At 40.7% G+C, this 13,603-nt stretch overlaps 1 protein-coding gene across 1 annotated transcript in view; it reads left to right on the plus strand.

Annotated features, from left to right (window-relative positions):
• Positions 1–13,603, plus strand: part of HSD17B12 (hydroxysteroid 17-beta dehydrogenase 12) — a 169,039-nt gene that overhangs the window by 106,241 nt on the left and 49,195 nt on the right. Inside the window, exon 5 of the mRNA XM_004016421.6 lies at positions 13,419–13,483. Coding sequence (XP_004016470.1) covers positions 13,419–13,483 — 65 coding nt within the window. The remainder of the gene's footprint in view (positions 1–13,418; positions 13,484–13,603) is intronic.

Genomic DNA, 13,603 nt, shown 5'->3' on the forward strand with positions numbered 1-13,603 from the left:
CCCTTCTTTATTCATTCACCAGTCAGTGAACTGAAGATACAACAGTGAACAAGAAAGTTCCTAGCTTTATGTAGTATAATGTTCTGAATGGAAAGACAACCCTGATCAAAAATAGTTATCTGTGGGATAAGTGTTGAGACAGGGAGGGCAGGGTGTAATGAAGAGGATAAAAGGAATGGGAGAGTCGATATGGGAAATAATAATGGTGACTTGGCCTCGCCGGTAGGGTAGGAAAAAGGATGATTCCAGAAATAGGAAGGGAGACAAGGAAGCAGGACTCTGCATGTGAGCGACGCAAGAGAACTCTTGATGACCTTCAGGTTTCTGGCTTGAACATCTGTGTTGGTAATACCGTCTAATAAAATGGGGAATCCTAGAAAGGGAAGCTTTTGGGGAATGAGGATCGTTTAAGTTTGGGGTTCTTCTAGGATGCCCAAATGGGTTCTTTTTAAATTTTTTTTTTGAGTATAGTTGCTTTACAATCCTGTGTTAGTTTCTACTGTACAGCGCAGTGACTTGGCTGTATGTATACGTGTATCTCCTCTGTTTTGGATTTCCTTCCCACCTAAGTCATCACAGAGCACTGAGTAGAGTTCCCCACGGTATACAGTAGGTTCTCATTAAGTGTCTCTTTTACGTATAGTACTGTATATATGGGCTTCCCTGATGTCTCAGTGGTAAAAGAATACGTCTGCCAGTGCAGGAGATTACCTGCCAGTGCCAACCCAGGGTTCGATCCCTGGGTCAGGAAGATCCCCTGGAGAAGGAAATGGCAACCCACTCCAGTATTCTTGCCTGGGAAATCCCATGGACGGAGGAGCCTGGTGGGCTACAGTCCATTGGGTGGCAAAAGAGTCAGATATAATTTAGCAACAAAACCACCACAACAGAAGTGTATTTATGTCAATCCCAATCTCCCAATTCATCCCCTCCCCACCAGGTGGGGTTGTCAAGTTGATAGTTGGACATTTGGGTCTAGTTTTCAGTAGAGCTCTGAACTAGAGAGAGAGCTTAGAGGTCAGTCATCTCTGAGTAGTTGTCTCATTGGAGAAAGGAGACTGGAGCTAATCCAAGGAGAATGGAGAGAAAGTAAAGAGGAAAACTGGGACAGAGCTCTGTGTCATCACGGGCTGCCTGGAACTAGCGTGGAGGAGGGGTAGTTTTTTGCACAAGTTCAGCACTGTCCACTGGAAATATAATGCAAGCCAGGTATGTGATTTTAACCTGTCTTATAGCCACATTTTTAATAAATGAAAAGGAACAAATGAAACTAATTTTAGTAATGTATTTTATTTTAACCCACTGTATCCAAAGTAGTATCACTTTACCAAGTAATCCACATAACACTTTCGGAAACATTTTATATTCTTTTTCTCATACCAAGTCTTCAAGTCATGGGGTGTGTTTTACATTTATAACATTCTCTCAGTTCGGACTAGCTACATTTTAAATGTTCGGTAACCACCCATACCTAGTGAAAGTGTTAGTTGCTCAGTAGTGTCTGACTCTTTGTGACCCGGTGGACTCTAGCCTGCCAGGCTTCTCTATCCATGGAGTTCTCCAGGCCAGAACACTGGAGTGGGTAGCCATTCCTTCCTCTCCAGGGGATCTTCCTGATCCAGGGATCGAACTCTGGTCTCCTGCATTGCACGCAGATTCTTTACCAGCTGAGCCACACACATGCCTAGTGATAGACATCTGTCTCCAGTTCATCTTGGCTCTCTTTCATCCTCAGTTTGTGTGGGAGAGCCATAAACATAACTGTGAGGTTTTTCTTACGCTTTGACATGGCTTTTAACCTGGGCAATTTTGCAGTGTCTGGCAATATCCAGACACATTTCTGGTTGTCACTAATTGAGGAGAGAGGAGGAAGCTCTGTTGGCCCCTGTGCAGGGTGGGAGGGAATGGTGGTAAATGTGCTCAAGTGCTCGGATAGACTCCCTCCACAAAGGATGATCAAGCTGAAATCTCAGCAGTGCTGAGGTTGAGGTTAAAATCTTAACAGTGTGGCTTTGAAGTTATACTGTAATTAAACGATTTGGTTGAAGACTTATTTGGGCCCCCACACACATACACAGACAACTTAAGTTTTCAGTTCTAGGTTGGTTACAGCTCAATAATAAAAATAATTAGAGCTAATGCTCCTTTAAACTTTATAGCAGCACTTTCACATTCATTATACTATTAATCGGCTATACAGTTTGTTTTCTTCCTACTCTGTCAGAACTATCTCCTTAATCATAAGCTTTGTATAATTATTATTGACATTTATTAGCAGATATATAGCATTGTAATTTTAATTTGCCAAGATTTTTGTGGAAAATATTAAAATGTCCTTATGAGCTAAATTTTATCTTACTACTAGGTCATATTTCGACCTAAATCTTATAGTTCTTTCTCTAGTGTGGGTGTTACCATCTAGAACTTGTGGGAGGGGTCTGGTGTTGATTTTTTACATTATTATTATTACCTGAACATATAGCCCCTTCACTTTCTTCCCTCTTCCCCCACCCCAGTCCAGATCCCATTATACCCCCACCTCTGTCTAAGAAGGGTAAAATAATTTATCCTCCTTCCTCCTCTGCTTAATGTCAGTCTCACCTTTATAATATTACCTAAAATAACAAGCATATACATTGATTTCTAGTAAGATTTAGCAATCAACCCATATTAAGTCATAAGAAAGATTTTTTTTTCTGCTGAAGAAATTTTAATGAAACCAGTAATGATAAAAAGAAATAAAAATCACCAAGGTATATTCCATTTGTTTGAACAGCATTGACCACTAAAAGCATAGTCAGTGCTTAATAGAGAATTTCTGTTTTCAGAATTGCAATAGAAAATGCTATGTGTTAGGAAAGAAATATTAATTTTTCAATAAGATAAGTGGGAAAAAAATGGCCAGGAATTCTGTGAATTCGTACTGAAAGCTCACCATAACTTGATCAGACTGCAAATGTGTAAGGTTGAGATGATGAACTCTTTACTCTTTTGTGTAAAATAAGCAAACATCTCCTGTCTTCTGTCAGGCAAATGCCAAGAAACACAGATTTAAGAAAACTTAAAAACAAACTCCAGCTATTTAGAGAAAATGACATCAATCCTGCTTTCAGTGAGCAAACAATTGGTTAACAGAATGTGACTGTTACAATGCTCAGTCGATTGCTCAAGAGGGACTCTCGTGTGTGTTCCAGATTGGTTGGAGGACATGCACTACATCACAGACCACGTGCTCTACCAGGGCCAGGGGAGTAGGCTTGGTTTTGGAGTATGCCACAGACACTTGTTTCAAATTCCACTCTGACTTTTTTTTTAACTTTTAAATAGTGGCATTCTTTATTCTAGAGGCAAAAATAGAAAGGTCCTTCTGGAAAAAGATGCTTAGTTTGTCATTCATTAAAAAAAAAATCAACCATAGGTTTTTTCAAGCTTTTCATGTATCCTGGACCAAGAGTTTCCCTATGCCGAGTGCTATGAAGGTCCTTTCTACCCATAGGCCATTATTTATGTAACTTGTAGAGTCCAGAAAATCTGTTGGTGCTGGGTGTCGATATGTAATGGCTTAGGGTCTTAGACCTGTTGATTACCCATCAACTTTTTTCTGTCTCTACACAGTGCCCATAATTATACTAAGAGGCATCTTTTAAATAACAACAGTATATATAGACAATAAAAGTCAGTTGATTGCAAAATCTGAGATAGACATTATTCTCTTTTCTTCCCGTGCCCTTCATAAATAAATAATTGTCCTATTAATGTATTTGGTGGGTCATTTTTTAATTGGTATCTTCCCTTCTCAGCTGAATGTAAAATTTCTCTTGACTATCCTTACCTATGCAGCCTTATGGATTATGGGGAAAACATCAGAAGCATTTGTGTTCTGTTTTTCCCCCTACAACTTAGTATTTGTTCTGGGATGGAAAATAGTTGAGTGTTGGGAATTAAGTATCTTGAAAGATAGTTTGAGCAGAGATGAATAGTTAAGATCAGTCCTGTAACTGTTTATATTTAATTTTTAAAGCTTCTTAACAAAAGACCAAAAATATTATTAGCTACTTGGGGGAAAGGACCAGTTAGCTTCAAAATGGCAAACTCCCAGGGAATTAGTTTGGTTGAGATCTCTAGAAGGCTTCGTTATAGTTCAGTCCCCAAAGTGTCAGAGGAAAAGGAAACAGATGGCTGAGAGTGGGGACCACAGGGCGGTAGGAACTGGGCTGAGGAAAACTTTTCTAGGAACCCTGGGAGGGGAGAAATCTTAAGCACTTTGGGAAGTTATTATGTGGCTTCTCAGTCCCAGTCGATGAAAGAAATTACAAGTACAAGAGGCTTGCTGCTTTTTCAGAGGGTTTTAAAATATGTAAAGCTACAGATGATCTTCTTGCCATTCTCAGGAACTTTACTATTTAGAAATTAGTGTTAAAGTGCCTTCTTTTGAAATGTAAATGTCTCAGGAAGAGCAGTGACATCTTCATTTACATCTTATTGGTATTAGTGTATTCAGTTTACTGCCTACTTGCTGGATCAGTCACCTTGAGGAATGACTATTTCAGTTAAGGGAAGACGTGGAGAAATCATTTTGAAATGAAGTATCGAGGCTTAAAGAGCTAACTGTAGTGGTAGGCTGATGAATAGTGGGGGTGCTTAGGTGGTGGTGGTGATTTAGTTGCCAAGTCGTGTCCAGGTCTTGTGACCCCATGGACTGTAGCGCACCAGGCTCTTCTGTCCATGGGATTTCCCAGGCAAGAATACTGGAGTGGGTTGCCATTTTGTTCTCCAGGGGATCTTTCCAACCCAGGGGTCAAACCTGGGTCTCCTGACTTGCAGGTGGATTCTTACTGATGGAGCTACCAGGGAAACCCAAGGGTGCCTAGAGAGGGGATGAAAAATAGAAGGGCAAGATAAGGTTAGTTGAGAGAGCACCAGTGATAAACTTTGGATGTCTGGAAACACCCTTCTTTCCTTTTCCCTTTTTTTTTTTTTCCCCCTTGCCCTGTAGCCCAGGTATAAAATGACTCTGGCTCAAGAAAGGACAGAGGCTTTTGTTTTAGTATGCAAGAAAGGATTAGAGGAGCATGGTAGGATGGTAGTTTGTAGAGAGGGTGAATTTACTCTATTATGCCAGGATATAATTTTCATGCCTTCTTGGAGTTTGGGACATTTCTGAAACTTCTCTTTTCTAATACATTCAGGTTCTGTCCCAAACCACCAGAGTTAGTGTAGACCCCACAGGTACAGTGACACAGTCCCCAAATAGACTGCGCTTGCTTCAGACTCGAGCTGTAAGTTTGAAGGTCCCCAGGCCACCTGCACTTCTGACCAACTGGCCACAGATTTGTGGTTTCCCATGACCCTTTCAGGTGCAGCAACTTGCTGTACTTAAAATTACAGTTTTCTTGTGAAGGATACAAATCAGGAGCAGCCAAACGAAGAGACACAAAGGGTAAGTCCGAGAGGGGTCCAGACGCAGAGTTTCTGTGCCCTGGCCTTCTGGGGTCAGGACTCATCACCCTTTCCACACATCGATGTGTTCACCCACCGGGAAGCTCCATCGAGCTCAGGATCCAGAGTTTTTATTGGGGTTTCATTATTTAGGCATGATTAATCAAACCTTTGGCCAAGTGATTCAACTCAATTTCCAGCCCCCATCCCTTTTCCACAGGTGGGGCTGGCTAAAAGCCCCAACTCTAGTCACCAGTGGCTAACCCCAGGTTTTTTGTCTCATTAGCTTAAACTCAGCTATGATCCAAAGGTCCCGCCATGAATAACAAAGACATTCCAAGAGTTTAGACATTTCCATTCAGGAATCTGGGACAAGGACCAGGCAAACTATATCATACAGAATTCTTCATAATACAGCCTTTTTCCTTTTATAACTGTTTGTTTTCCTCTCCCACCCTACACTCCCTGCCCCCCTGCTACAGGCAGATCCTATTTTTTTTTAATAATTTTATTTAATTAGTTCTTTGGGGCCGCACTGGGTCTTTTTGTTGCTGTGTGCACGCTTTCTCCAGTTGCGGTGAGCAGGGGCTTCTCTTCTTTGCTGCCATGCTGTTCACGGCCGTGGCGTCTCCTTATGCAGAGCCCAGGCTCTCAGTGCGCAGGCTTCCGTCGCTGTAGCACGTGGGCTCGGTAGTCGTGGCTCACAGACTTGGTTACTCCATGTCATGTGGAGGCCTCTGGACCCGGGATTGGACCCTAGTCTCCTGCATTGGCAGGCGGAGTCCCATCCGCTGTGTCATCAGGGAAGTCCCTTCCTGTGTGTTGATAGTTGTGCCCCAACTCATTCAACAAGTAAAATTGCGGAGAGATAGCAGTAAGCAAAACTGATACTGTTTTTGCTTTCATGGAAGACAGCCACTGAGCAAGTAATTAGGAATATGTTTCATGTAATGAAAGAGTAAATTGCCGAGAAGGCTAAGAGTGTCAGAGAGGATCTCTCCGAGAAAGTAATATATAAGTTGAGACCTGAAAGCTGATTAATCCTGCAAGAAAAGATGTTTCCAGGTAGAAGAAACAGGATGTATAAAAACCCTGAGGTGAATGTGCTTGGCAGGTTGGAGGAGCTGACAGAAGGTCTGTAAATCTAGAGCGCAGATTGTACTGCTAGAGTCTGGAGATTAAGCGACGCCACAGAAGGCTTAGAAATCCAGGTTGATACGTTTCGACTTTCTTGACAGGACAGTGTAGACACTGTACAGTTGTAAGCAGTTGATACCATTCTAGCATTTTAGATCCTTCTGACTCCTGAGTAGAAGAGTCAAGGATTGATGCCGAGACTGATGAGGCTATTTCAGCAATGAAATATAAGATAAGGGTGGCTTATGTTAGAATGATGGCGGTGGGAATGGATAGAAGTGAATTGACTGGAGAGATGTTTAAATGGAAGTAGGACTAATTTCCGATGAGGTCCTCATCACAGGTCTTGCCTGACTGAGGAGTCAAGAATAGTAGCAGTTTGCTTTTAGTTATTATTGCCGAGATTCACAAAGGGTTTTTATATGCCATGTACCATGCTAATGAATCTCATTCAATCCCCAACAGTCCTATAAGATAGATATTAATATTTCTATCCCGTTTAACAGACAAGAAACAGACTTACAGTGATTAAATGCGTTGTCCAGGATTATTTTGTTGTTTAGTCGCTAAGTCGTGTCAGACTCTCTGTGACCCCGTGGACTGCAGCACGCCAGGCTACTCTGTCCTCCACTGTCTCCTGGAGTTTGCTCAGATTCATGTCCACTGAGTCAGTGATGCTACCTGACTATCTCATCCTCTTTTGTCCCCTTCTCCTTTTGCCTTCAGTCTTTCCCAGAATCAGTCTTGTCCAATGAGTCAGTTCTTTGCATCAGGTAGCCAAAGTCATTCAAAAGCAGTCCAAGATTATACAATTACTAATTAGCAACTTTCAGGTCAACTTGAGTAGCTGGGGGCTATTTCTCTAAGACAAGAGACCATGGACCAGGAGCAATTCTGTAGAAAACAATGATGATTTCATTTTGAGTTATGTTAAACTTGAGAAAGCTGTGAGAAAGCAAAGTGGAGATTCAAGTAGACAGTAGGATCTGGTGTAAATGCCTTCCTTTGGGCTGAATGAAGCAGAAGCCTGATGCAGCCAATCATGGCAAGCAGAACAGGTACATGGAATTTTTAGGAGACTCATCAGGAACGTTATTAGACTAAGTATAGTGCCTTTTGGGTTTCCCTCGTAGCTCAGTTGGTAAAGAATCTGGCTGCAATGCAGGAGGCCCCGGTTCAATTCCTGGGTCAGGAAGATCCCCTGGAGAAGGAAATGGCAAGCTACTTCAGTATTCATGCCTGGAGAATCCCATAGACAGAGGAGCCTGATGGGTAGAGTCCATATGGTCCCAAAAAGTAGGACATGACTGAGTGACTTTCACTTTCATAGTGCCTTATAGTTCCATCAGATGTATTGAACGAGATTGGATTTCTAAAGTGAGAATAAGGTTGAACTCAAATATATTTCCTTTTACTCAAAACCCACTAGTGGTATTAATTAAAGCAAAACCTTTAGCTTAAAACTGGGCAATTATCTGTGATTTCAGAAATGTAAGCAGAACCATCATTCATGAACTGACACACATTCCTCCCATTCACTGAGCTTTAACTACCAACACTCTCCCATCCTTCTGTCCTCATTCTCTCTTCCAACTTGATGGATGGCAAATCTTACATGGTTTTGTAATGAGCATCACGTAGCAGTTTGTAATTAAACAGTGGAGCTGAAATGTTCTGTTGTGTTGCTTCTGACTCAATCTTAATTTTTCAATTTCTGAGTAAAAGCGCTGTAGATTTAAAGCCTTGTAAACTCTCTTTTATTTAGAAATTGCTACTCACAAGTGTAGGAAAACTGTAAAGTTTGCAAAATGTTTTACTTGCTGTTCCAAATATCATCTGTCAGAGTCTGAACATGTGCTAGCTCCAGCAATATGTTAAATAAGGCAAAGAAGGAATTTTCTTTGCATCACTTTCCAAACTCCGCAGACTGTAAGATTAGATTACTTGAATGAAGTAAAGAGGGAACAGGAGCAGTTAGGATAAATTCAATCCGTGTAAAGTTATTCTGGTTAACTCTTGCCTAGAGCTCTCTTTTAGATGGATCTTCCACTTCAATGCTGGTTATGTACAATAAAAACGTAGACCTTGACTATTGTGCTGCAGCCCCAGCCCCTACCCTAGTGTTGGGTGCAAAATAGGAGTTCAGTAAACACTTGTTGAATAAGTGACCACACAGCAATAACAACTGTTTCTCCCCACTTATTAACAGACTAGTATATTCCAAGTATTAGTCGCTCACACAAGAGTTGTGTCCAACTCTTTGTGACTGCATGGACTGTAGGCTGCCAGGCTCCTCTGCCCATGGAATTCTCCAGGCAAGAATACTAGAGTGGATTGCCACGCCGTCCTTCAGGGTATCTTCCCGACTCAGGGATCCAACCCAGGTCTCTTGCATTGCGGGCAAATTCTTTACCGTCTGAGCCACAGGGGAAGCTACCAGGGAAGCCCACCACTGCCACACTTTTGAGGGGTTTCACTTGGGATTCTCTGGTAGCTCAGATAGTGAAGACTCTGCTTGCAGTGCAGAAGAGCTGGGTTTGATCCCTGGGTCGGGAAGATCTGGAGAAGGGAATGGCTACCCACTTTAGTATGGGTGGGTAACCTGGAGAATTCCATGGACAGAGTATGTTCCAGGCATTGGGTTAAACATTTTATGTGTATTATCCCATTTAATGCTTAAATTGTTATGCCTAGTTTATATATAAAGGTGATGAGGAAACCGAGGCTTACTGGAGTGAAATCACCTGCATCTCATTAGGACCTGGTAGCTACAGACAAATCTGGGTCTGTTGGACTCTGAGATCCATCCCCTCCTGGTTCGAAAGCTTAAAATAAGAGAAGTTTCTCTCCACTCATGGTGTTACTTGGGTCTACATTTTTAAAAATTCAGTATCTTTTGCAATAAAGTGAGGTGGCAGCAGTTTTTAAAATTCAGTTTTTTATGAATGAACTGCATTAGCGTATCCAACTACAAATGTGACAAAATGTAAACTTAGTATCATGTTTTCTACTTTGATGTGATAAGAGAGAAATAGAGAAGACTGCATTATTTGTTATGTATTAGGAAACCCCATCATTAGGCAGTGAGTTTTTAAACTGCCTTAATGTCTTATGTGTGATTAATCTGGCAGAGGCAGCAGGTTGAAGGTGGTCTGTGTGTGGTTACCCATATCTGTTATTCTTGTGTTCGTTCAGATGGACTTTTATTCTCTAGCAATTTATTGTCATTTGCTCCTCCCTCATGCCCAACCCAGATGCCAGAAATTGAATTTCCTAATGACATCATTATCTCTACAGCAGCTGGTTTTGATAAAGGATGGCAAGTCCAGTAAGGGTAGAAGCAGCAGAAAATGAATTCAGAAGAAACAAATCTTGTGTGTGTTCTCATCATTTTTTTAAAGTATGATAGGTGGAAATGATTTTTAAACAGCAGTATGGTGTAATTTAGAATATTTATATAACATTCAGAAATACTCTGTGGATTTTCCGAGCCTTTAAAATATAATGCTCTCCGGTTTCGGTGTTTTTGAAAATTCTGGATGGCAGACATGGAGAGAGCACTGTCAGACCTGGCACACTGACAGTTCTTCTCTGCAGGGGTCCACCACCTCCACCTCTTTCCACTTACCTTGTCCTTGTTCTTGGCCTGTCTTCACCTCTGTTCTCCGTCTGCCTCATCTCTTCTGTTGAGCTCTTCCCAATCTTAGAATTCCACTGAGAAATGGATGGGAAAGAGTTTCTATCTGTTCATGGTCCTGTGATGATTGTCGGGGTAGTGCTTGGAATTCTGAGATTACATGTACATTTAACACCTTGTTTTCTGAAAGACATGGTGTGTTACATGAGTTAAAAGGGTTTTTCAGGTCATTGAACAAAACTTTCAATCTGCCTCTGGTGCCTGACGTGAGGAATTCAAGGAAACTCACTAATGAACAGATATTTAATGCTAATTTAAAACGCTACCATTTAAAAGGGATTTTCAATTATCTGAATGATGTTGGAACAACTTGTGGCATTGTTTGGTTTGGCGAATCCTGTAATGAATCTTGTAATGTAAGAAGATGGTATTGCATGTACCCATTCTTAATGAGATTAAATTATAATGGAAATATTTCCACCCTTCACTCCTACCCAAAGCCTGTTTTCTTCCTTTTCCAAGTCCCTGCTTGTTTGGTTGCCTTTTCCGCCTGCTGTCTGGTTGTTGCTGCCACCTAACGTCTCAAAATAAAATTGCAATGAGTTTACTTTTTCCAAAAGATTCTCACCATTGTGCAAGTGTATGGAAATAACATTTGAGAGCAACAGTTGTTTTTCTTGAACTCTTAAATAATAGCACTATGCAGTGATTACTTACTATGGAGAGAATACAGGTAGCATATCTTCCACCAGCAAAAGGTCTGACTAATAAGATAGCAAGAGATTTAAGAGTAAAGGACCACTTAACAGTGTGACTTTGGCATGTATTTCCCCTCATAAAGTCAGGCTCAGTGCTCTGAAAGGTCTATTCCAGTTTTAACACTTTTTTTTTCCTGTGTTTTTTTTTTTTATTATAAAAGCATAGCCCTTATACATAATACCATTTATTTTTTTTGGATTAAAGGTCTCAGTGTTGACTGTGTTTTCTTTTAGAATTGTGTAAATAGATGATCACATTTTCACCATGTGAGTAGATAGCTGTGATGTCTTCCCTTTGTTCAATTAGATCTGAAGGCTTTGTGTTGTAGACACAACCTTACCCAGAGTATCACTTCTTTGCTTAATTAGTTATGTTTGGGCATCCTTAGCTTGACTTTGGCCCTTGTAACACAAGTTGGCAAGATGGCAAAAGTTAATGGTGTTGCTTACAAAGTTCCTGGGTTTTTTTTTTTCCTTCTAAATCCAAATCCCAGACTGTAAAAGATTTATAGTAACACTGTTCAGTTTTCTCCAGCAGTTTGAAAAGGAATGTTAGTATTTCCATGGGCTAGAAAGAGACCTAGAATCTAGATCTAGATTCTAGATCCAGAGACCTACAGCTAGAAAGTTTTCTAGATACAAGAGAGTGAAGAGAGATGAAGTTCACAGTGTGTGATGGAATCTTCTTTCCCGAAGAACATCACAATCCGGCAAAAACCTTTCCTTGAGGACTCCTGTAATCTTACACTGACTTTCTAAAGAATAGTTTAACATTTTAACAGATCTTTTGGTTTTCGCTATTTCTCTATAAATAAGTCACTTATCCTTTATGACCTTGTGGATGGTTAAGGCGAAGTCGAATGAACACAAACCCGCACCTTCAACTAGTTTTGCTGATCTTTAAAGAATGGATTCCTAGAACCCCTGGTGGGTGGAGAACATTTTGAATAAAATAAAAATGGATTTGAACCTGCTATTATTTTTCTGTTTAGATACCATCCCTATTTAGATGGTCATGAATCTTAATTAAATACAGTTTGCTTTGCTACTGTTCTTTGCTTACAGATTTTTCAGACAGGTTTCAGTGATCTTGTTCAAGCCATCCTGACCGAATTGTACCAGTAAAATCTTGAGAGTCACAGCCTCAAGTGACTGGCTCAGTGCTAAATATAGAACCTTTATTGAGTTCCTTTGAGCCACTAATTTTGTTAGTCTGTTGAAAAAGTTAATGTTACTACTATCAGGTGTATCTGGCTTAATTCCTTATACGCTTGAGCAGAATGATCAGAATTTCATTATCTTTTTGCTACTGAAACCTTTCTTTTCTGATACCGTACAGTTTTATTAAACATTGCTATCAGATTTGTTTATTATCCAGTTATTACTGACTTTTTTTTTTCCCTGAGCTGAATAAGGAATGAAGTCATAGGATGGCTTTAATTAGCGGTTAAGACACCTGAAGTCAAATATTCTTGGTTTGAATCCTAGCCTTACTTTGCTCTATGGTCTTGTGCAAGTTATTTAACCTCCGTGAATGTCAAACCTTCCCTCACCTCCCAGATGAAGTCTGGGACAGGCCCCATGGCACTCTCTACTTTGTAATGAGATATTTGTTCATTCTTTTTGTTTAGTGTCTTTCTCTTTCTACTGGATAGTTTGCTCCATGATGCAGACTGTTGTTTGTGGTTTTTCTGGTTCTTCACACGTGTCTTGCACACAAGTGAATGGCAAATGTTTGTTGAATGATTAAAACGTGCTCTCATTTAAGAGGTGAAGACACTGAGATGCATTATCATGCGTGACTTATCCCAAGCCGCATATTTTCTGAAACAGTTAAGTAGAATTCAAGTTTTTAGTCTCCTATATATATAACTGTGTCCTCTGATCTTTCTACTATACTCTGAAAATTGAAGATCTAAAGAGAGATTGGGCTTCCCAGGTGTCTCAGAGGTGAAAAATCCACTTGCCAGTGTAGAAGCTATGGGAGATGCAGGTTTGATCCTCAGGCCAGGAAGATCCCCTGGAGGAGGAAATGGCAACCCACTCCAGTATTCCTGCCAGGATGATCCCACGGACAAAGGAGCCTGGTGGGCTACAGTCCATGAGGTCACAAAGAGTCAGACACGACTGAACGCACACACGGAGAGAGAGGTTAAGCAGTGTCTACAGATGTGTTGCAGAGGTGGAATGTACACGTACTCCAATGGGCTGTGGAATTGGGAGGCCAATATAAAGTCCTTTTGCCAGGGGTTGGATACAGAAAGGCTTAGTGAAAGAGGAGATGTTTGAACTGTCTGTACAGATAGATTACGGATAGAGAGATCACTCAAGACAGAAGCAACATTTTATGTAATTGTATGTATCATCTTAGTCTCATTATTTTTAATCTTTTTATGTCAAATCTACAAAATGTATAGTAGCTAGCTAATGATCTTGTTTTATTTCAGTGAACAATGTGGGAATGTCATATGAGTATCCGGAATACTTTTTGGATGTTCCTGACTTGGACAGTGTAAGTTGTTTTTTGTAGATTGTGGTCATAGAAAGAATGTGTGCAGGCATGGGTGAGGCGATATGGTATAATGTTGAGACTCTGAGCTCTGGAGTCTAACAGCCGAGGTTCATACCCTGG

This window comes from Ovis aries, chromosome 15, assembly GCF_016772045.2.
Source record: "Ovis aries strain OAR_USU_Benz2616 breed Rambouillet chromosome 15, ARS-UI_Ramb_v3.0, whole genome shotgun sequence".
Classification (NCBI taxonomy): Eukaryota; Metazoa; Chordata; class Mammalia; order Artiodactyla; family Bovidae; genus Ovis; species Ovis aries.